The sequence below is a fragment of the Triturus cristatus genome, chromosome 3_1 (assembly GCF_964204655.1).
Source record: "Triturus cristatus chromosome 3_1, aTriCri1.1, whole genome shotgun sequence".
Taxonomy (NCBI): Eukaryota; Metazoa; Chordata; class Amphibia; order Caudata; family Salamandridae; genus Triturus; species Triturus cristatus.
In genome coordinates this window covers 650,536,213-650,559,499 of record NC_140583.1, presented here as the reverse complement: position 1 = coordinate 650,559,499, position 23,287 = coordinate 650,536,213, and the positions used below count along the sequence as shown (strand labels likewise).

The following is a 23,287-nucleotide window of genomic DNA, read 5'->3' as shown; positions in this document are numbered from 1 at the left end:
CATCTATTCTCCTCGATGGGGATGCCTCAAAGTTTTCATCAGGAGGTCTCAAGACCATTCTCGAGAATGCACTAAAGACTCGGGCATGGAAGCAAATCTTCATTTTTGTCCTCAGTGTAATTCTAAATACTTGTGGTCCTTACCGCCACACTGTATGTAATTTGCGCCCTTCACCCGACCACAAGGTGTCGACTGTGAGACCTGCCTTGCGTTTGCTGTTAAAAAAATAAATATATATATATATATATATCAATCAAACACAAATAGTACAAATGCTGGGTGCGTTACAATATGTAACGGGAAAGTGACCTCTTCGGCATCAAAAATATTCTACAAATTGAAAGTCTCAAGGGGGCACAACAGCCAGAGGAAGAAGAGGCTGGTCCATCAACCAGGCAATTTGAGAAATAAGATATACACACCTTGTTGTTCTGTAGTTCAGACCATCTGCATCTACTAGAGGAAGAGGTACAAGCTCTTCTATTGAAGGGTGCCGTAGAGACCTTTCCCACACACCAGCAAGGACCGGAGATCTACTTCCTCTATTTCCTCATGCCCAAGGTTGTCACCCAAACGGTCCTCAACCATTGAACAAGTTCATTTGATCAGAACATTTTCATGGGGTCACCTTAAAAGATAATATCACAAGAAAGCCACGGGTCCGGGAAGCTACAGAGAGGTCAGAGTTCTAGCGTCGACCATTAAACCAAATAGATGGGGGGAGTCCCTTTTTTGGATGGTTCCCCTCACACACCAATGGTGTCATGCTTCATCATAGGGGGGCCTCCTCGCGTAAGGAACCTAGTCTATACGCAGGCTACAACCCCCTCTTTACGAGGGAGGAGCTCAGGGATGTTTTTAGTTATGATAAGGCGGGTATACTAAAACCCTATATGAGCGTGGTGTGGTAAAAAAAGTGCAGTGTGAGTGTGATTTAAATGTGGCTATGTGGGTAGCATAACAGAAACTTTATTCTCGCTACCCGGTGTCGGGATTAAAAAACAAATAGCTTAGTCACACAGATATCACTATAAGGAGCGTCAGTGTTAGTAAAAGACCAACATGTTTGGGCCTAGAGACCTATTCAAGTGTCACGGCCTTCTTCAGGGTAGATTATTCAGCTACTGCAATTCAAGGTGAAGTGTGTTGTCTACACACTTTGTGAACAAAACAATGTGCAATAATAGAATATTATACTGAACCAGTTGGGTATCCTATTCAGCATTTCCTTTCCATAACCTGTGGTGGAAACAAGACACAACATATATATATACAAGCAATGTGAAATGCAAAACAGGTATAGTGGACTAAAGGTATAGTTGATCCTCTCATCTCAGAAACATTAGACAACGTCTAAACATATAGTCAGAATGTATACAAGATGTATGACTCACCACTGTTGGTTATAGAGTTCTCTACATCAGTCCTGGCATATTAGCCGAATGGTACGTGCGCCGAACATATCAAAGAAGGTTCATGAAGTTTACAAACCAAGAAGAAGAGAAAAGGAGATAAAATGCTGTAGTACTTTGAATGCGATGGCAGGATTTGAAAGTGGAGGGTAGTCAGTGCTGCGTGTGTATGTATAACTATCATGTTGATAAACGGTCTCCTATGACCAGGCTACCGCAAGCCTCCCCACTGAACAGTGAGGGTGGAGAGACAAGGACACAATGCCAATGGTGTGGTGCAACGGGGGCGCTATTCTGAAAGGAGACTGCCGTTCAAAACACATGCTGTTGGCAGACCTACGGAATAGTGGATTCACACATAGACTGTGAAGGCTACGGGAGGACAGAGGGAGGGTGCTGTGGGTCACTGGTCGGAAAACGGGGCTGTGATATCCAGAGAATGTTCCTGTGGCAATAGATGAAGAGGCTTGATAAATACCTGCCTGCATCTAAGGGAAAACTGGGGTGTCAAGGTGAGCAAAAGAATTATGGATTTAACCCAGATCTCTTGACTGGGGGTGAATGTTTTGATTTGTTCTGCATTCCGTCCATCAACTGTGTGTCTTTTGCATCTAAGGGAAGCATAGCGCCTGACATTGACAGGCAGCGGGACTGGAAAGCTGGCGAGGAAACGATTAGCGCTAGTAGGCGCAGTACAAGTAGGGCGCCTAGAATAGCTTCAAAGTGCAGTATCAAACTATGGAAAACGAAAAATGGCATCTGAAGCGCTGTTGTAAAAACGAGATAGAGCAAACTACGCTGGTGGGCGCAATGCTCGTCTGGCGCTCGGAGTGGTGAGAAGTGAAGTGAGGCTGAAGGGGGACTTACCGCATATTAGCAGCGTTTTGATCCGTAAAGGTGTCCGTCCGTGGAACTGGAGGACGAGCCTTAGTACGGAACCAGTTTAAATAGTGCCTGAGGGGTTTACTGATTGTTTGCCGGTGGAGTTTGCTTAGCGGCCAGATATCCGCCGGAAGTTATGGGAGCATGGGAAATGTAGTCCATGCGGCCGGGAGGGGAGAGAGGTAATTGGTTCTGAGAGGCAGGCCCTCGGATGTCACGGAGACGAGTGAGGCTGAAACTGTATGAGCATGCCAAGCGCTGGGGTACACAGGTGAGTGCCTACGGGGACTCATCAACGTAGGACAGTCCAGGATATCATGCCCAAGGCAAACATTTGGGACGCCAGGAAAGCGATCCCATATTAGTGAATTTGAATGCTGATTGACAGGCTAATGGAGGCTATCACCGGGAGTAGTTGACAGTCCAGTTACAGACCGGGCAGGAGCAGCGGGGGAAATTAGTGGTAAGGGACAGATGGCAAACCATATGCAGTTTAAGGTAGGGCCAGACAGGGGATGTAATAGTTGAGCCCCACATTGGCAGTATCCAATCTGTACTTCCATCTCTACTCTAGACTGAGAAGCTTGGTGGCTAAACCTGGGGTGGCTGAATTAAGATTCGGTGTATACAGAACTGTCCAGCGTAGTGAATCTGCTTGGTGTTGCATGTCTGACAAGTGTTTGGTAAGTTTGGTCATTTGTTTACCACACCGGATTGTACTTTTGTGCTCAAGTATGCCAGTGTGTACTTTCCTGGTGGTCATACCCACATATCTTAAGCCACAAGGGCAGGTAATAAGATACACCACCCTTCCACTATTGCAGTTGGTGTGGTGTAAAAAGGCCCAGGGTTTTTGTGTCCCTATGTCAATGCATTTGATGTGTCTCGTTTGGGCGCACGCTGTACAGGAACCACATGGGTAGTGTCTTTGGACAGCAGGTAGATTCCAGAGAGTATTTGGCCTGGGAACTGCTGTAGGTGGAGGTCTGATGTGTATTAGACAGTCTCTCAGGCTGTGTCCCCTTTTGAAGGCAAAAAGGGGTTTCTTCAATGATAACTGGCATTTGTTGAGGATGTCTCAATAGCGCAGTATTGATTTCTTAACCGTATGGGACAGGGTGCTAAAGGTATCAACGCAAACCAGTTCAGAGGGTGTTTGTTTTGTTATTGAATGATCTAGTAAAGACTCTTGAATATTGTTGAAGGCACGTTTTGCAGACTTCTTGACCAGGGCAGACGGGTAGTGTCTGTCCAACAGGTTGTTTCTCAGTCGTGAGGCATGTTCCTTATATTTAACCACATCTGAACAATTTCGTCTCAACCTCAGGAACTGTCTGAATGGAAGGTTGTCACGCAAGCCTTAGGGTGGTGACTGTCATAAAGAAGTAAGGCATACAGCATTTTCTCTCTTTTTCTTGGTTTGGAAACTTCATGAACCTTCTTTGATAGGTGCGGCGCACGTACCATTCGGCTAATATGTCAGGACTGATGTAGAGAACTCTATAAACAACAGTGGTGAGTCGTACATCTTGTTTACATTCTGACTATATGTTTAGACATTGTCTGATGTTTCTGAGATGACAGGATCAACTATATCTTTAGACAACTATACCTGTTTTGCATTTCACATTGCTTGTACATATATGTTGAGTCTTGTTTCCTTCACAGGTTATGGAAAGGAAATACTGAACAATGTACCCAACTGGTTCAGTATAATATTTTATTATTGCACATTGTTTTGTTCACAAAGTGTGTAGACAACACACTTCACCTTGAATTGCAGTAGCTGAATAATCTACCCTGAAGAAGGCCGTGACACTTGAATAGATCTCATGGCCGAAACATGTTGGTCTTTTACTAACACAGACGCTCCTTATTGCGATATCTGTGTGACTAAGCTATTTGTTTTTTAATCCTGACAATGGGTATTGGAATAAAGTTTCTGTTATGCTAACCCCGTAGCTAGTTTTAAATCACACTCACACTAGCACTGCACTTTTTTACCACACCACGCTCACATAGAGTTTTAGTATACCCGCCTTATCATAACTAAAAACATGCTGAGCTCCTCCCTTGTAGAGAGGGGGCTGTAGCCCGCGTAGAGACTCGGTCCCTTATGTGAGGAGGCATCCCTATGAGGAAGCATGACACCATTGGTGTGTGAGAGGAACCGTCCTAAAAAGGGACTCCCCCCATCTGTGTGGTTTAGTGGACGACACTAGAACTCTGACCTCTGTAGCTTCCCAGACCTGTGGCTTTCTTGTGATATTATTTAAGAGTGGGGAGGTAGCCTTCGCTGGTCCTTAAATCTCCCTAAGCCCCCTTTTGTGAATTCAGTCATGTGTAAAGATGTCAATCTCCTTACTACTGTAAGGTGACTTAATGACTGCGCTATATCTCAAGGACGCCTACTTTCACATACCTGTGCATTCAGTTCACCATTATTACATTTGTTTCATGGTAGGCGGAAAACATTACCTATTCAAAGTTCTCTCCTACGGGCGTAACCACAGCCCCAAGCCTATTTACCAACTGTTGGCAGTCGTCACAGCTTACCTGCATGGACATGCCATCCACGTGTATCCATATCTAAACGATTGGCAGATAAGGAGCAGCAGCAAAGAACAGTGCCTAGCATACACTCTGCAAGCAGCGTTGCTACCGCACTGTTTTTACGACCAGTATGAAAAAGTCACATCTTCAACCACCGAAAATTGGCATTATTGTTTAATGCGTCATTGCACTGCTCCTTTGGTATAGCATCTGGGTCATTTAATTCAAAAAAAAAAAAGTGATTACTGAATAAATGCCGAATATATGAGAGCTGCGGTATAATTGGGCACACCTTAAAGTTGAAGCCAATGGTTGTATTTCTTCAGTATATTAAACAAGCATTGAAAATGCAATAGGTCTCGCCTTTGATTAAGTTAAAGCCATTTGCAGTGCTAATGGTATTTTATAGCAAAGCAAATTACCTTAACTTAATGAAAGGCGAGACGTATTTCACTTTTAATGCTTGTTCTATTCGTCTAACTCTCCCATGTCCTCTCCCCCTAAAATCCTTGCCAAACATCCCTTCTACCTGCACCTGCGACTATCTTTAGTGAGGGCCGAACAGCCTTAATCTACTCTGTAAAGCCTTAACGTGGTGGTGGTGGACGTGGTGGTGGTGGACGTGGTGGTGGTGGACGTGGTGGTGGTGGACGTGGTGGTGGTGGACGTGGTGGTGGTGGACATGGTGGTGGACGTTGTGGTGGTGGACGTGGTGGTGGATGTGGTGGTGGACCTGGTGGTGGTGTACCTGGTGGTGGTGTGGACGTGGTGGTGGTGGACGTGGTGGTGGTGGACATCGTGGATGTGGTGGTGGTGGACATTGCGGATGTAGTGGATGTGGTGGTGGTGGACATTGCGGATGTGGTGGACGTGGTGGTGGTAGACGTGGTGGTGGTGGACATGGTGGTGGACGTGGTGGTGGTGGACGTGGTGGTGGTGGTGGACGTTGTGGTGGTGCTGGACGTGCTGGTGCTGGACATGCTGGTGCTGGACGTGCTGGTGCTGGACGTGCTGGTGCTGGACGTGCTGGTGCTGGACGTGCTGGTGCTGGACGTGCTGGTGCTGGACGTGCTGGTGCTGGACGTGCTGGTGCTGGACGTGCTGGTGCTGGACGTGCTGGTGGTGGACGTGGTGGTGGTGGTGGTGGTGGATGTGGTGGTGGTGGATGTGGTGGTGGTGGATGTGGTGGTGGTGGATGTGGTGGTGGTCGATGTGGTGGTGGTCGATGTGGTGGTCGATGATGTGGTGGTGGACGTGGTGGACATGGTGGTCGTGGACGTGGTGGACATGGTGGTCGTGGTGGTGGTGGACGTGGTGGTGGTGTTGGACGTGGTGGACACGGTGGTGGTGGACACGGTGGTGGTGAATGTGGACCTGGTGCTGAATGTGGACCTGGTGGTGGTGTGGACGTGGTGGTGGTGGTGGAGGACACGGTGGTGGTGGGCGTGGTGGTGGATGTGGACCTGGTGGTGGTGGGAACGTGGTGGTGGTGTGGACGTGGTGGTGGTGTGGACGTGGTGATGGTGTGGACGTGGTGATAGTGTGGTGGTGGTGTGGACGTGGTGGTGGTGGATGTGGTTGTGGTGGACATGGTGGTGGTGGACGTGGTGGACATGGCAGTGGTGGACGTGGCGGTGGTGGTGGACGTGGCAGTGGTGGTGGACGTGGCGGGGGTGGACGTGGCGGGGGTGGACGTTGCGGTGGAGGTGGAGGACATGGACGTGGTGGTGGTAGACGTGGTGGACATGGTGGTGGTTGGAGACATGGTGCTGGTGGTGGAGGACATGGTGGTGGACGTGGTGGTGGATGTGGTGGTGGTGGACGTGGTTGTGGTGGTGGACGTGGTGGTGGACGTGGTGGTGGACGTGATGGTGGACATGATGGTGGACGTGGTGGTGGACGTTGTGGTGGTGGACGTTGTGGTGGTGGATGTGGTGGTGGTGGTGGACGTGGTGGTGGTGACGTGGTGGTGGTGGTGGACGGGATGGTGGTGGACGTGATGGTGATGGTGGTGGTGGAAGTGATGGTGGAAGTGATGGTGATGGTGGCAGTGATGGTGATGGACGTGATGGTGATGGTGGTGGACGTGATGGTGATGGTGGTGGACGTGGTGGTGGTGGACGTGGTGGTGGTGGACGTGGTGGTGGTGGACGTGGTGGTGGTGGACGTGGTGGTGGTGGACGTGGTGGTGGTGGATGTGGTGGTGGTGGATGTGATGGTGGTGGATGTGATGGTGGTGGATGTGATGGTGGTGGATGTGATGTTGGTGGACATGGTGGTGGTGGACGTGGTGGTGGATGTTGTGGTAGTGGATGTGGTGGTGGACGTGGTGGTAGATGTTGTGGTGGTAGATGTTGTGGTGGTGGTGGATGTGGTGGTGGTCGATGTGGTGGTGGTGGACGTGCTGGTGGTGGACATGGTGGTGATGGACGTGGTGGACACGGTGGTGGTGTTGGTGTTGGACGTGGTGGTGGTGGATGTGGTGGTGGTGGACGTGGTGGTGGATGTGGTGGTGGTGGTCGTGGACGTGGTGGTGCTTGACGTGGACGTGGTGGTGGACGTGGTGGTGGTGGACGTGGTGGTGGACGTGGTGGTGGTGGACGTGGTGGTGGTGGTGGTGGTGTTGGACGTGGTGGTATACGTGGTGGTGGTGGACGTGGTGGTGGTGGATATGGTGGTGGTCGACTTGGTGGTGTTGGACGTGGTGGACACGGTGGTGGTGTTGGACGTGGTGGTGGTGGATGTGGTGGTATACGTGGTGGTGGTGGACATGAGGGTGGTGGACATGGTGGTGGTGGACGTGGTGGTGGTGGACGTGGTGGTGGTGGACATGGTGGTGGACATGGTGGTGGACATGGTGGTCGACATGGTGGTCGACATGGTGGTGGACATGGGGGTGGTGGACGTGGGGGTGGTGGACATGGTGGTGGACATGGTGGTGTTGGACGTGGTGGACACGGTTCGTGGAGTTGGACGTGGTGGTGGATGTGATGGTCGACGTGGTGATGGTGGACATGGTGGTGGTCGTGGTGGTGGTGGTGGACGTGGTGGACACGGTGGTTGTGTTGGACGTGGTGGTGGTGGATGTGATGGTGGTGGATGTGATGGTGATGGACGTGGTGGTGCTTGACGTGGTGGTGGTGGTGGACGTGGTGGTGGTGGACGTGGTGGTGGTGGTCGTGGTGGTGGTGGACGTGGTGGTGGTGGACGTGGTGGTGGTGGATGTGGTGGTGGATGTTGTGGTGCTGCTAGATGTGGTAATGGATGTTGTGGTGGATGTGGTGGTGGATGTGGTGGTGGATGTGGTGGTGGATGTTGTGGTGGATGTGGTGGTGGATGTGGTGGTGGTGGATGTGGTGGTGGTGGATGTGGTGGTGGTGGATGTGGTGGTGGTGGATGTGGTGGTGGTGGATGTGGTGGTGGTGGATGTGGTGGTGGTCGACGTGGTGGTGGTCGACGTGGTGGTGGATGTGGTGGTGGTGGTGGTGGCCGTGGTGGTGGTGTTGGACGTGATGGTGGATGTGGTGGTATACATAGTGGTGGTGGACATGGTGGTGTTGGTGGTGGTGGTGGACATGGTGCTGGACGTGGTGCTGCTGCTGGACATGGTGGTGGTGGATGTGTTGGTGGTGGACGTGGTGGTGGTGGTGGATGTGGAGGCCGTGGTGGTGGTGGACGTGGTGGTGGTGGTGGACGTAGTGGTGGTGGTGGACGTAGTGGTGGTGGTGGTGGACGTGGTGGTGGACGTGGTGGTGGACGACGTGATGGTGGTGGACGTGATGGTGGTGGACGTGATGGTGGTGGACGTGATGGTGGTGGTGGACGTGATGGTGGTGGTGGACGTGATGGTGGTGGTGGACGTGATGGTGGTGGTGGACGTGATGGTGATGGTGGTGGTGGTGGTGGTGGACGTGATGGTGGTGGTGGTGGACGTGATGGTGGTGGTGGACGTGATGGTGGTGGTGGACGTGATGGTGGTGGTGGACGTGATGATGGTGGTGGTGGACGTGGTGGTGGTGGTGGACGTGGTGGTGGTGGTGGACGTGATGATGGTGGTGGTGGACGTGGTGGTGGTGGTGGACGTGGTGGTGGTGGTGGACGTGGTGGTGGACGTGGTGGTGGTGGTGGACGTGATGGTGGTGGTGGACGTGATGGTGGTGGTGGACGTGATGGTGGTGGTGGACGTGATGGTGATGGTGGACGTGATGGTGATGGTGGACGTGATGGTGATGGTGATGGTGGACGTGATGGTGGTGGTGGACGTGATGGTGGTGGTCGACGTGATGGTGGTGGTGGTGGATGTGATGGTGGTGGATGTGATGGTGGTGGTGGACATGGTGGTGGACGTGTTGGTGGATGTGGTGGTGGACATGGTGGTGGTGGACGTAGTGGTGGTGTGGACATGGTAGTGGAGGATGTGGTGGTGGTGGATGTGGTGGTTCTGGTGGTGGACTGTGGATGTGGTGGTGGACTGTGGATGTGGTGGACTGTGGATGTGGTGGTTCTGGTGGTGGACTGTGGATGTGGTGGTGGACTGTGGATGTGGTGGTGGACTGTGGATGTGGTGGTGGACTGTGGATGTGGTGGTGGACTGTGGATGTGGTGGTGGACTGTGGATGTGGTGGTGGACTGTGGATGTGGTGGTGGACTGTGGATGTGGTGGTGGACTGTGGATGTGGTGGTGGACTGTGGATGTGGTGGTGGACTGTGGATGTGGTGGTGGACTGTGGATGTGGTGGACGTGATGGTGGTGGTGGTGGTGGACGTGATGGTGGTGGTGGACGTGATGGTGGTGGTGGACGTGATGGTGGTGGTGGACGTGATGTTGGTGGTGGACGTGATGGTGGTGGTGGATGTGGTGGTGGTGGTGGACGTGGTGGTGGTGGTGGACGTGATGGTGGTGGTGGTGGACGTGATGGTGGTGGTGGACATGATGGTGGTGGTGGACATGATGGTGGTGGTGGACGTGGATGTGGTGGACGTGAATGTGGTGGACGTGGATGTAGGGGTGGTGGTGGTGGTGGTGGTGGACGTGGTGGTGGTGGTGGTGGTGGTGGACGTGGTGGTGGTGGTGGACGTGGTGGTTGGGGTGGTGGTGGTGGTGGTGGTGGTGGTGGACGTGGTGGTGGTGGTGGTGGACGTGGTGGTTGGGGTGGACGTGGTGGTGGTGGTGGACGTGGTGGTGGTGGTGGCTTGGGTGGACGTGGTGGTTTGGGTGAACGTGGTGGTGGTGGACGTGGTGGTGGTGAACATTACACTGGCCTAGAGCTAGCCCTGCATCTATCCATCCCTCTGAATTGACCTATTTATTCATGAATCCAATCATTAATTCTTAAATTAACTAACTGATCAATCCACACAACTGCAACATCATCCTAGCCAATAAAGAAAAACGTTCACTTTAATGGAACCAGTGCTTATTTGAAAGGCAGATTGCACACATTCGCTACGATTGACAGCAGTTGCAAAACCTGGACCACCTGCTCAACCAATAAATAAGGCTTTGGCTAATGCTGCTACTTAATCATTGGCAAAACCTACTTGAAGAGGTGGGACCACCTTAGAGAAACACTAGCAAAAGAACAAGACAAGCGACAACTCAATTCTAAAAAGCACAAATATACCCTTAGCAAGGTGTCCCAATCTGAGAATATATTTGTTCCCTTTGACAATATCCTATGCATTAAACATTAGCATTTTTTACCTTATGAACGTAATTTAAAAAGTAAGTGGTGAATAAAGCGAATTGGTTGGAAATAAGCACGTTAACATCAAAACAGAATTACACTCAAAAAGGTATCAAATAAAAAAACGAAGACACGTCTAAAACATCATGTAAACTAAAGACATGGTGAGTGATAAGACAGATAACCAAATCACCAGCATCATGTAAACTAAAGACAGGATGAGGGATGGGAGCCAGAGAAAAACAAGCGCTCACCATCTGTTTTCTCTCAGCCCCGTGTTTACTGGGCTGAGTGAAAACATATGGTTGCCACAAAGATAAGAAATACCTTCACGACAGAAGGAAAGCAGACAAGCAAGTCCGGGTGGGCCGGAACAAAAAGCCAAAAGGAGGCACCCCAGAAACCTAATTTCCAATGACAGGCCACCTTTTACCACAAACGGTGACGCCAGCCAATGGAAATGAGGGGCGGGGATTAAATCCCTTTTCTGAAAATCCTCTCCTACAAAATCTCTCGCGGAGGCGGAGCAGCGCTTTGCGCTGTAACACACGCAAGACATAAAAATAACACTACGTGGGCAAGGTTGTGGAATGAGTGATGATGATGTACCTGTGCAGAGTGACATCACCATGGGAGTGGTTGTCTGCAAAGACGACCTAATGCTTTGCCTTTGAGAAAGTGTTTTTTATAAGGGCATTTTGATTGTATTCCACCTAGTGAGCTCTCAATGAAACACTGTGAACTCTAGTACAGTGAGCTGCACATTAATTTGTTACACACACATCAATAATCTGGTGCAAATCAGAGTACTGGGTGGTCTCTTAGTGAGTTTTCTAGTACCCTAATAAAATTAATTGCTTCACTAAGTAATAATTGTATATTTAAGCCTGCATTTAAACGGTATATGAAGATATAGGAGAGTGAAAGCCATTTGTATAAATTAGCTAATTAATCTTCACATTTTATTTTACAGTTTAACTGCCCAACCGAAAATGTTGACCTGCAGGGTAGAACTGCCCTGCATGACGCAGGTAAGGACTGGGCATGCAATGTAGGGAAAGAAGCATAAGATGGCGGGGGAGAATGGACTGGACAAGAGGCATGGGGAGTCACTCATTCAAAAGAAGGAGGGTGGTGATTATAGAGAAAAGCCATCGAGGGATAAATGAGACAAGGTTATTGAGGATGCAAAGGGAGAAAGAATACATGGGTCGGAAAGGTTTGGAAGGGCCGGGCGATGAAGCCAGTATCATGCTACTGTGGTTTCTTGTTGTGTGACCAGGAAATATAGAGCAAGAACTATATGTACCTTGCAAACACCATGACAGCAATATGGGAAATGGCAGCTCTGTGGCCTTATCAGGATTCCTTCTCTAGTGTTGAATATTTTGAACAATCATCCAGGTCATGAAGCTGGGATTCTCACACAAATTTTTAAGTAAGCAGTACAATGCTAGATTGAGCTTTGAGAGCTTAAAACAATAGCTTTAATAAGCTACTTACAGGCATTAAGAGGAACCAAATTCCAACCGATCAGGAGACAGATGAGCCAACACCACTCCCCTCAAGGACTACCATACCTCAGACTTTTTACTGCATGTCGTGTGAAGGTAGCCTCCCTGAGCTCTGCTCAGGTTTTTCCTCTGAAATATTCTTTCTTTATTTTGAAGTCAATTTTGATCACTACTATTATCTACAACCTACCTCACCTTTTGTCATTTTTTTCTGACTGAAAGTCTGGCTGATGATCCTAAAAAAGACCTCTTCAGACCTTGGCTCCTGTTGGAAATTAATGGTACGGTCTGAAGACCCCCACATGGAGTGCACCTACTGTCTCCATCCTCAACACATGGCCAAGGAATGCAAGATTTGGCTCACATTCTCAGCCAAGACCCCGAAGGACCAGAGGTAGATTACTTCTGTAGCTACAAAAGATCAAGGCCAAGGAGGAAACCGTCTTCAGGAGATGATCAGTAAGGTATTCAGAAATCTCCATAAAGGCACACAAGAGAAACCATTCTTACATTCCTCACATGGAGAATATTCAGATGAACCCAGGAGGATGATTTTAAAAAGTACTGAGCTGCCTCTACTTAGACGTCCTAGTTCTGCTTCGGATGTCCTGGAATGTCCGAAGAAAAAAAGATGTTTCTTCAGGGATAGAAAGGCCTCAGTCTGAACCTTCCACGCCATCTAAAGGCATCTTCATCACGACTCCTCTAAAATGAAGTTGAAATCACTGTCCATGTAGTCGTCCGCAAAACAAATCATCGATGAAACACTTTGAAGACAGTTGGTTGACACTTCTAAGTCCACCTCACCGACGAACATGTAGTCGTCAACGACACCGTAGACAGGACCACCATCAATGACAACTCCTCTGAAGGAATCAATGCTGTTAAAACCATCATTGAGGGCACCGTAGACAAATTAATCGACAAAACCATCTAAGGTCATTTTAATATCGGACAAAGGCATTTTTTGCCTCTCCTTTTCGAGCATAATTCACTGAGTAAAGTATTGCCTTTTCCACTCCAGCATTTACAGGAAACAGGATATTAAGATGAAGAATGTCCCATTTGAGCCAGCTTAAAGTCCTACCCAAATTAACGTCAAGTACCAGGAGGACGATGGTGACCTATCTCTCAATGGGGAATATTCTTTACCTGAACAACCTGTTTACCAGCCAGTAATGCTCAAGCCAAGAAATCTTGAGTCTTTTCTGGGCATTGTACATATGAGCCTTTTTTTAAAAAGCTACCAGTACCAGGAGGAGTGTATGATGCAGGCCTTAGGGCATTAGTAAAAGCACCTATTGCTTGAATGCGTGAATGCCTTTTGTTGTTTCTACTGCCCAATTCAGTTTTGTAGCAAATAGTGAGTTTTTCATTAGTTTGCAACAAAATCTCTCCTCTCCAATCGCTGTTGACAGATGAAGCAGAAAGTTTGAATGGTGCCACTTTGACAGCTATCAGCTCACAGTAAGGACTGCTTGTGCTCTGCTCTTCTTGCCATTTATGATCGAGGGGAATGTAAAAAACTGCAGACCTTCTGTACTGTAGGAAATAGGCTGTAATACAGATGAGGGCTTCGCTGGATATGGTGTATTTTCTCTTGGAGCATAGCCACTAGTTTTGCTTTAGAAGACAGTTATGGCTTGTGTCTAGTTTATCATAATGTCCCATCGTACCCCAGAAGCATACTCCACTGTGAATGACATCAGGCGTGCATCTGAATGGATCAATGAATCAAATCCGTAAGGGTCATGGCCATGTGTGCAGTACATAGAAAACTCTTGGGCATACAGTCACCATCCAGAGAGGCTTGCACCAAAATCCAAAACTGCATTGTTTAGAAATCTAGCTCCAGTTAAAGAAAACGAGAGAATGCCATAAAGTCCTGGATGCAGATCAGTTGACTAACCTTACGGAGGAACCTTTCAATATAAGCATACTGCCTCTCTAATCATTTAGTTCAAAACAGTACGACAAAGTGGAGGAAACAAACATATTTCTGTAAGAAATAATACCACAGAACTAGTTTGCAGCCTACGGTTGACCATTTAAACCACATGCAGTAGCACAGAGGGCCTATAGTGAAGAAGCTGCTAAGGAAATGGTTTTAAACTGGTGATTTTAGACCCATTGAATTTGAACCAATTTATTAAGAGATATTCAGTAGGACCAAGGGTAAAAGATGGGGATTTGGCATCCCACTGTGATTTCACAGATGACTAATTTTCATATACAAGTGTTGGCCAAGTAGCGTTGCTTCTGAAATTATGGAGAGTGAAGTCCGATCCGTTTCGCAGGGAAAAAAAGCCCTCAGAATCTCACGGAAAAAGGCACAGGCAATTGTAGTTATGGCACAAGATAAGAAATAAAAACAATTGAAAAGAATCAGTTTTAGGTAGGTAGAATAATCATAAACCGTGCTCCCATTTTCTGTGAATTTCTGATGTTTTTAAACCCTACGTTAAAGTAATATAACTAAAGCTAACTTCGCTTTCACCTGTTTTTTTTCCCAGGAATTTTGTTTGATCATATACCACATCCCACAATTCACTGTGCACAACCTCCACGGACTGCCAACTCCCGCTGCACAGAGCCGAAGTATTGGCCTATGGCCAGGCCCTGCTTGCACCCTGCCACAGGCAGCCAACCCCTGCTTTACAGAACTGAACCAGGCCTGCACCCAACCCACCTTAGGAAGGAAACATCCCCTGCACAAGGTCTTTGGGAATGTGCAGTGAGAGCTGGCCTCAGAGCATGGCCTACAGCCAGACCTTGATCCCGTTCCACTCTGCACATGCCCTTTAGCCGCACATTAAGAGGTTTGGCCTCAGGACCCGGCCTATGACAGGGCTCCCCTTGTGTCTTGGCTTGGGTGGGGGGAGGGGACTTTTTAATATTTATATGGGTCAGTGGACCCTGTGTTAGTTTTCTAACTCTTGTACCCTTTTTGATCCTCCTGCGGGATTCGCAAACCCAGTACTGGGTCTCCAAACCCACTGACAGTCTAAAATGTGCCCAGTAGCTCTCGCGGGTACTTCACAGACCCTTGCCCTGCATTCTCATACTTCATGCTGACTGCCCTGGGATTGACTCCGCAAGTCCTGCAATGCCAACCGCTCCATATTTCCTCAAGTTGTAGCTTGCCAATTATAGGGCTTTCGGTTCACAAATACAACTTTGGGCTCCCTTGTCCATTCAGAATTTATTTATTAATTTTTTGATCTGCTGACCATCCATGAAATAACAGGCAGGATAAAAATGATACCCTTTCAAACACTTTGAAAAAACGCAAACTTTCAGTTCTTCGAAAATATGTAAACAAATCCACGCAAAGTCACTTCCTTGAGTAAAGTTCTACTTTCATTCCAAATTTGGGGTATGCAGTTCTGTATTTGAGCTAAACAAACAAAATCCTTTGGGAATTAAAATGAGATATATGATAAAAGTAAACAAAATCCATTGGGGAAAAAACCTAAATGTTAAAGTGCAGTTATGGTTCGCTTTGGATTTGACCCATTAACATATGTTGAAAACAAATCTTAGAAATTCACCTAAGGTCACAGTTAAAGTGCAGTTATGGTTACGAATAAACATAACTCGCACAACAGCCATGCAAACAATAACTCATCAAGTGCAATGATTAGGATCTCGCAATGTTTATGCCAGTTAAAACTGCACTTAAATCCAAAATGTAATTAAACACATACTTAAACCATGAATGTACTGCATTTGTAGTTGACTCTGTCAAAGTGGTAAGGATAATGTGATGTAATCTGTTCTGTTAGATGATTATCAACTTTTGTATTTCATGTGTTTTATTAATGGTGAGGTCAAGTGCATTGCATTTGGTGTGCAAGTACTGGTTTGCATAGCTGTTGTGTGTGATTTATAGATGAGCTGCTGGTCAGCTCAAAATGGTTGCTTTATATCTTTTTTGTTAAATAACCACCTGCTTCTACACAGAAGCCAAACATTAATCTGTACCATGCTCAACACAGCAGCAGGTTTTTGATGGAAACATCTTCCTGCAGATTTCTCACCTTATGAACATCTGTTCATTCGTCAGACTAGTCTCAACTTTTTGTCAACAGTACAGCTTCTCAGTAGTGATTTCACCTTTTATATGTGACGTGAAGAGTATATTGGGTTCCCGCAGGCACACTGGCCTCAGTTGCTATTTTTCTATGCTCTGTCAGTGCTTAGCGGATAAAATTCCTCAGTATTTTGAAAGTGACAAAAGCTCCGGTAGCTCTCATCTTCCTAACCCTGCATCTCCTTGAGTTCTGACACTTAAGAAAAAGTCATAGCCAGCTAGGTTGGCACCACCTCTGGTACTGGTACAGACGCCACTATCTGAGCTGAATCGTATATCGCCTTTCAAGCTCTTGAACTCTGCTGAAATCATCATCCAAGCAGCAAAAGAAATGGTAAAAAATGTTTTTATGATGTCCACTTGGCAGAACCCCCAGCCAGGGCCCAGATACTTGGCCGGTGGAAGACTGTTTGTATCTGACTGCCCATTGCCATGCCTGATTAATTATGGCCACGTTTAGGGCAATTATTTGGAAACTGATTATCTCCATCTCTTCTATAGTAGTGATAGTGGTACATTTACAAAATCCAAGTGTCCGGTTACTTCACTAGTAGGGGCCTTTCCTTACCCATTTGACCCTTTTTCAGAAGAAATCTCTTAGTTCACCAGCGTAGTATAGAAAGCAGTCGAAGTTTTGCAGTTGGCACTACCCTCTGAAGAAGCAAAATCTTAAAATTTTTATTGAAATCTTGCACTTATCCCCCCCTATTTGTGGAGTCTTTGCCCTTCAATGACGCCCTTGTGCAACCTGTTTAAGCTGCATAGCAGAAAATACTTTTGGGCCCTGTATTCCGCAGACAAATATTCAGATCACATTGAAAGTTTGTTGTCACATCCTTTTCCAGAAAGCTTACTGCACCAAGCTTCTTCCTCAAAAGTGAACTCAGCTGACTTTTCCCATCATACCTCTAAGTAGACTAAAAAGCTGGACTGTTGGTATAAACCTTTTGCCTCTTGCCTGCCCAGCTCTTCTTTTTTTTTTAAACGGATTTTATTGATTTATTATACATCCAGCATTAGTAACATGAGACAGGATCATTTCCCAGACATCAATAAATGACTTCTCGTCTTTTACATGTAGTATCAAATATACTTGGAAGCAACTTCACTGTTGATATCTCCACTTCCCATAACGTGCCTGCGACCATTCAATGAGTTAGCAGTTCTAAGATAGTCACGATCTATATCCCCATCTGGAGGATCCAGTTCATAAGCGTCTCTGCGAGGCCTCGTTCTGGTCTATCCCAGTGGTTAACAAAACACCCCTACCCTCCCTCCTCCCCTCCAACTCCCTCCCTTCCCCCCCACTGTCAGACATGTCGCTCCATCCATCATCTCTGTGTTAAGAGTGAGTCACACTCGTTGGACACCTGGTATCTCAGTGCCAGGGAACAAAAGGACGGGAGCCACCACTCAGTGCCCGCTACCCTTCGACCAAGCCACCCGCTTCATAAGGGCAATACAGCCGTTCATATGCGCAAGTCTCCTCGCGTAGGGGATCAGTCATTGTCGTCTGCTGGGTCTTAAGTAAGTCTACCAGCGCCACCCATGCTCTAGCCGCGGTCAACATTTTTTCATTATTGGCTCTCTGGGCCATTTGTATTCTAAAAATCCCCTCACAGTCGGCCCACTTTATGAACTCTCGCAGCCATCGTGTAGCGTTGGGCGCCGCGACCGCCTTCCAATGACTAGTAATTTCTCTCTTAGCAAGGATTACCCCAAGTCTATAAATTTACTGGTAACTTTGTTACGGGCAGTGCGGGAGAACCAGTGAATTAGACAACATCCCGAGGTCTGATCAATGTCTCTATCCGTTATTTCACCCAGTTTAGTCGTTACCTCCCCCCAAAACTCGTTCATCATTGGACACTCCCAGAACATGTGTAAAAATGTAGCATTCTCTAGTTTACAACGCGGGCAGGCAGTTCGGGACCCGCAAAATTAATTGATTTTGTGCGGGGTGAGATACGCCCTGTGGAAGACATAAAACTGTATCAGCTGAAATCTCGCGTTTCTAGAGCATTTCCACGCCCGTTTCATCAGCGCCCCCCCACGGCTTCTCCTCTATAGGGATCCCAAGGTCCGCTTCCCACTTAATACGTAGCCTCTCCAAAGGGGACCTGAGCTCCTGAGTAATACGCCTGTACAGGCAGGTTACCGCTTTGATCGTCCCTGCCGCATATACTACATTGACAGGGGAGAGAGGTCGGGGGTTCCGCCATCCCCTTCTTCCAGTGCTTACGGATGGCTGCCGTCAAAGCAGCATGTAAGAGAAAGTCATGACGGGCAGTTAATACCTTTCTAAAAGGTCCTGGTAGGGTAATAGGACACCGTCCTCATAAAGGTCCCCAATAGTGGAGACCCCCACTTCTTCCCAGCCTCGCAATTGCTGCCAATCCCCCCCCATGTGGCAGTACCTCGCAGACCCTCAGCAGGATCTCAGGGGCATACGGGTGTCCCACCTTGCCTCTTCTATTGGCCTGATTCCAGCACTGCCACACCACCCACAGCTGCCTCGGGATCTCATGTTCGCTTAGAGGGAGCCGGAGGAGCGTCCGAGAAAGCTGGCGCAGGTCCGTGCCATTGCCCCCGTGGTCTTCCCCCAGACGTAATCCCCAGGCCATCCACTTTGTGAACCATTGAAATTGGGCTGCGTGGTAATAGGCCTCCAAGTCAGGGACTGCGAATCCCACCTTCCGCCTGGGTCCCTGCATGGTAGGAAGCGCCACTCTGCGTCTCCCAGACCCCCATAAAAATCCCGTAGTCATGGTGTTGAGCTGGGTGAAGTACCTTTGCGGTATTCCTAGAGGAAGTGGGCCAAAGTAGTACGGAAGGCGTGGCAAGGTTACCATCTTTAGCAACGCCACCCTCCCCGCTACTGAAAGTGGAAGAGTCCACCAGAATTCAAAATTGCTCCTGGTGGTTCGTAACGCCCTTCCGATATTACCTTCTAGCAGGTCAAAGGGTTCGTTATAAATCCGGGCTCCTAGATAAGTCAGGCAGCTGCTTTCCCACCTTACGTCTAGAGCCGCCGCCGGCGTACCTCTGCCACCCCGAGCAGGGAAAAAGGCACGTCTTATCCCAGTTGACTCTGAGACCTGCCACACGTCCCAGTCTAGCCAGCAATTCCCAAGCCTCCCGCAACTCCTCAGCAGCATTGGCAAGGAACATTAGGAGATCGTCCGCGTACAGAGCAATGTAGTGGAACTGACCCACCCTGTCCAGCCCCCTGTAATATTGTCCCGATCTTGTGTGCACCGCCAGCGGCTCTATTGCCAGTGCAATCAGGAGGCGAGACAGCGGGCATCCCAGTCTCGTCCCCCTGCCCACGCTGCAGGCCTCCGAAATCACTCCTCCCCCCCAACCCCCGTGCGGACTCTGTCAGTCGAGTGGTTGTACAATATCCTCGTCTAAGCCACAAATCCCTCGCCCAGACCGAAAGCTCGAAGAACTCTAAACAAATACGGCCACTCCAAACTATCGAATGCCTTCTCAATGTCAATTGATAAGATACACGCCTCTTCCCCGAACTGTGCTGAATTGTGAAGCAGTTGACACAGTCGGCGTACATTCATGGCCGTGTTCCGGGAAGGAATAAACCCGGCCTGATCTACATGCACAAGTGCTGTCATATGGGTCAGTAAACGGCCCTCTAGAATGCTGCTTAATATCTTGTAATCAAGATTAAGCATTGCGAGGGGGCGATAGGCGGCGCGATCCCACGCCGGTTTTTCTGGCTTGAGAAGTGGTACGATTATTGCTTCTTTGGTCAAACGAGGTAAGCAGCCATCCCGCCGCGACCTGTTGTAGAGGGCTAACAGATGGGGAGCCAACAGATCCACATATGTGGCATAAAACTCTATTGGGAGCCGAATCTGTGCCAGGAGTTTTATTCCTGGCCATACATTTTATTGCTCCCCGGATCTCCCCCAGTTCCACATCTCGACCCAACTTCTCTGCATCTCCCGCCTCAATCAGAGGGAGTTCTATATCCAGAAAATCCTCCTCCAATACCCGGGGGTCTAGTTGACTTTGATATAGGGCAGTATAGTATTCCAGAAACTGGTCATTAATAGCTTGCTGCCCGTAATACGCTGTTCCATCCCCACCTCGCAGTTCTAAGATTGGTGTTCCCCTTCGTGCCGGGTTGGCCAGCCACGCCAGCAGTGCCTCAGATTTGTCTCTCTCAGCGTGTGCCCGTGCCACGTACGCCCTATAATCAAAACATCTTAGGCGTTCCACTTGGATCGCCAATCCTTCCCTGGCCGTCGCAAGCCCCTCCTGTCCATCCTCTCGTTCAGGTCTATCTCTTTCCGCGTCTCGGAGCTGTTGTTCTTCCCTCTGTACCTCCTTCAGCAAGGTTCTTCGCACCCCATCCGCTTCTCCTATACAGCGACCTCTTATCACCACTTTGAAAGCATCCCACTCATTGTGAATGCTAGTGGTCGTGTTAGTGTTGGTCTGGAAGTACTCCTCTATAGCAGTGCCTATTGTGGTTCTAAAGACCTGGTCTTCCAAAGTCTCCGGTCGGAGACGCCAACTGGGAATAGTGGACCTAACTCGCAGCCAATTCATGGACATTAACAAGGGATTATGATCTGATATTGTCCTGGCTAAGTACTCACTCAGTGTGATACCTCCATGCACATCTGGGAAACAAAGAATAGAGTCCAACCTAACATGTAGCTCATGTAAAGCCGAGAAATAAGAGTAGTTCCGTTCCTCCGGGTGATGGGCCCTCCAGGTGTCTGTCAGTCCCCAGTGCCGCTGCCAGTCACGTCGGGCTTCTGCTCTTCTATGTGTGGGGGCGTCAGGGAGGGGTGGATGAGACCGGTCCAGGTCCATGTCGGTAATGGAATTGAAATCCACCCCCACCCCCCACCCCCTCAACAGCACAGATCCAGTCAGGACTGGCGCTAGTTTCTGAGATAGTTGTGCAAAGAAAGCCGGCTGGTCAACATTAGGAGTGTATATACTTGCCATAGTAATATCTCAGCCATCAAAGCGCCCCGCCACCACCAGGAATCGTCCCTCAGGGTCTATTATCTGTCGTACACATTGAAAGGGAACCCCTGCTCGCACCCACACCAAGGTCCCCCGTGCAAAGGCTGAGTACGCAGTGTGAAACACCTGTCCCCTCCATCGGCGCTGTAGCGCAGCTCCTTCTGTCTTTGTCAAGTGAGTTTCTTGAAGTAATGCTATTTGCACCCCTCTTCTCGTCAGGTAGGCATGTATTTTGTGTCGCCGGCTCATCGTGTGCATCCCCCTAACATTCCAGGTCATAATTTTTATGCCTACGGAGGTACCCATAATCCTGACTCTATACTCTGACAGCAGCAATCCCCCTTAGCGACATGTCTGACCCCAACCCGCTTACCCCAAACTGTAAACTCTACCCAACTCCCACACCCCAGGACAGGCACACAAGAACCGGTCCCCATCCAAACTAAAGCATTCATACTCAAAACCATAAAAAGGTGGAGGTGCGTGTCTCACTTCCGTTGGGCTCAGAACTCCCCCGCCCCCCCTGCCATCACTAGGTCCCCCAGCCGGTCCCCACGATACATCTAAGCCCATCCATCGTGCATCAGGTACTGCCCAGCTCTTCATATGGTGTATGCCATTTTCTAATTTCATCAGCAAAGATTTGGAATCTATTAAACAAAGTTTAAAGTATGGCCTAGTTTCTGCATACATGAATGGATGCATTCCACTGGCTTCTCAAGGGATTTCCAGCAACCCTTGTACCCTTCAGTGGAGAGCACCTATTTGGAGAGAAGGCGGATTCTTCCTTTCAAGACTTGGAAAAGTAGCAGAGCTACAAATTGCTCACTGTGACTAGTCTCTCCAGCGAGACAGTACCCCCAAAAGACATAGGAAATGTTGAGGCTGTTCCAGAGCATAGGCAGCTCCAACATTTGCAGCCACTCCAAATGATATACCCCTCCTATCAGTTCCCGCTCCTTTCGGTTCCCATCCTTTACCAGATGTTTTGCCTCAGACCCTCTTTGGTTTAAATCCCCACTCTTGCACCCTGTCCCCTGCCCTTACACCACTATCATTCGGTGGGCTTGAGGGTCTCTCACGTATTCACTAATTAGGAGACCATTGCAAATTATCAGTGAGTCATCCAACTAAACCACAAGGACTAGACACTGCTGTTTTTGTTGATTCCTCCAGGCTTTCCCTCCCAGTAGCAACGTGTACTCTCTCGCACCCACCTTGATTTTAGAGGCAGAAGTCCTCCCCTTACTTGAGCACATTGGCCCCTCGAAGCAAGAGACGCAGGTTTTATTTCCTTTACTTTCTGGTGTTCAAGATTGAAGGGATTTAGAAGTCCATTCTTGATAATCACCTTCATTTGGAATGGCTACCACTGCCTTAATGTGTGGGATTGGTTGGCATCTCTGACCTCTAGGACACCTTCTTTCATCTACCAATACTGCCTATCCACAGGTGTGACCACTGCTTCAAAGTGTGCTCCCAACACCTTAAGGTTCCTGTCCTACCAGTTGGACTAGGCACCACACTGTGTCTTTGCAATAGTATTAGTAATTGTGGCGTCTTCACTTCAAGGGTCAGGAAGCCATGTATTTCTGTACTTGGATGACTAGCTGATGAAAGGAGAGTTGTTGATGCTATTCGAGGAACACATGCTTGGCCTCATGGCCTTGTACATTCTGTTGGTGCCACATGCCAGAAGGCAGATTAGGGTCCTTCAGTGGTGCCTTAGAAAAATGTGGCTTCAATATCAAGGCAGTCTGTGTGCAGACCTTCAAGTCAATCCAGCTGGTGCTGTGCTAGTGAATGGACCCTTCCAACCATTTGGTGGGTCACCCCTTCAGACCTCTAGAGGTGCAGGATACATGGTCCCTGACACCTCTGTGGGCTGTGACTGCCTTCTGAGCGATAGGAAGGCGTAAGGTTATTAGTCCACTTTGTAGTCGTTTCTGTACACAAATCTGCTGGAGTTATGAGCGGACCATGTTACCATGAATGCATTCCTCTCTTCCATCTCAAGGAGCACCAGTCAAATTCTGTTGAACACCACCACCATTCATTATATCAACAGACAGGACAGTGTGAGGTCATGGAAACTATTCACTGTGACATTGGGCGCATCACATAGACTTTTCCGGGTAGAGT

At 48.6% G+C, this 23,287-nt stretch overlaps 1 protein-coding gene across 6 annotated transcripts in view; it reads left to right on the top strand.

Annotated features, from left to right (window-relative positions):
• Positions 1 to 23,287, top strand: part of UACA (uveal autoantigen with coiled-coil domains and ankyrin repeats) — a 350,198-nt gene that overhangs the window by 277,661 nt on the left and 49,250 nt on the right. For all 6 annotated transcript variants that reach the window (XM_085644675.1, XM_085644673.1, XM_085644671.1 and 3 more), the window contains exon 5: positions 11,508 to 11,565. In XM_085644675.1, the coding sequence (XP_085500801.1) occupies positions 11,508 to 11,565 (58 nt within the window). The remainder of the gene's footprint in view (positions 1 to 11,507; positions 11,566 to 23,287) is intronic.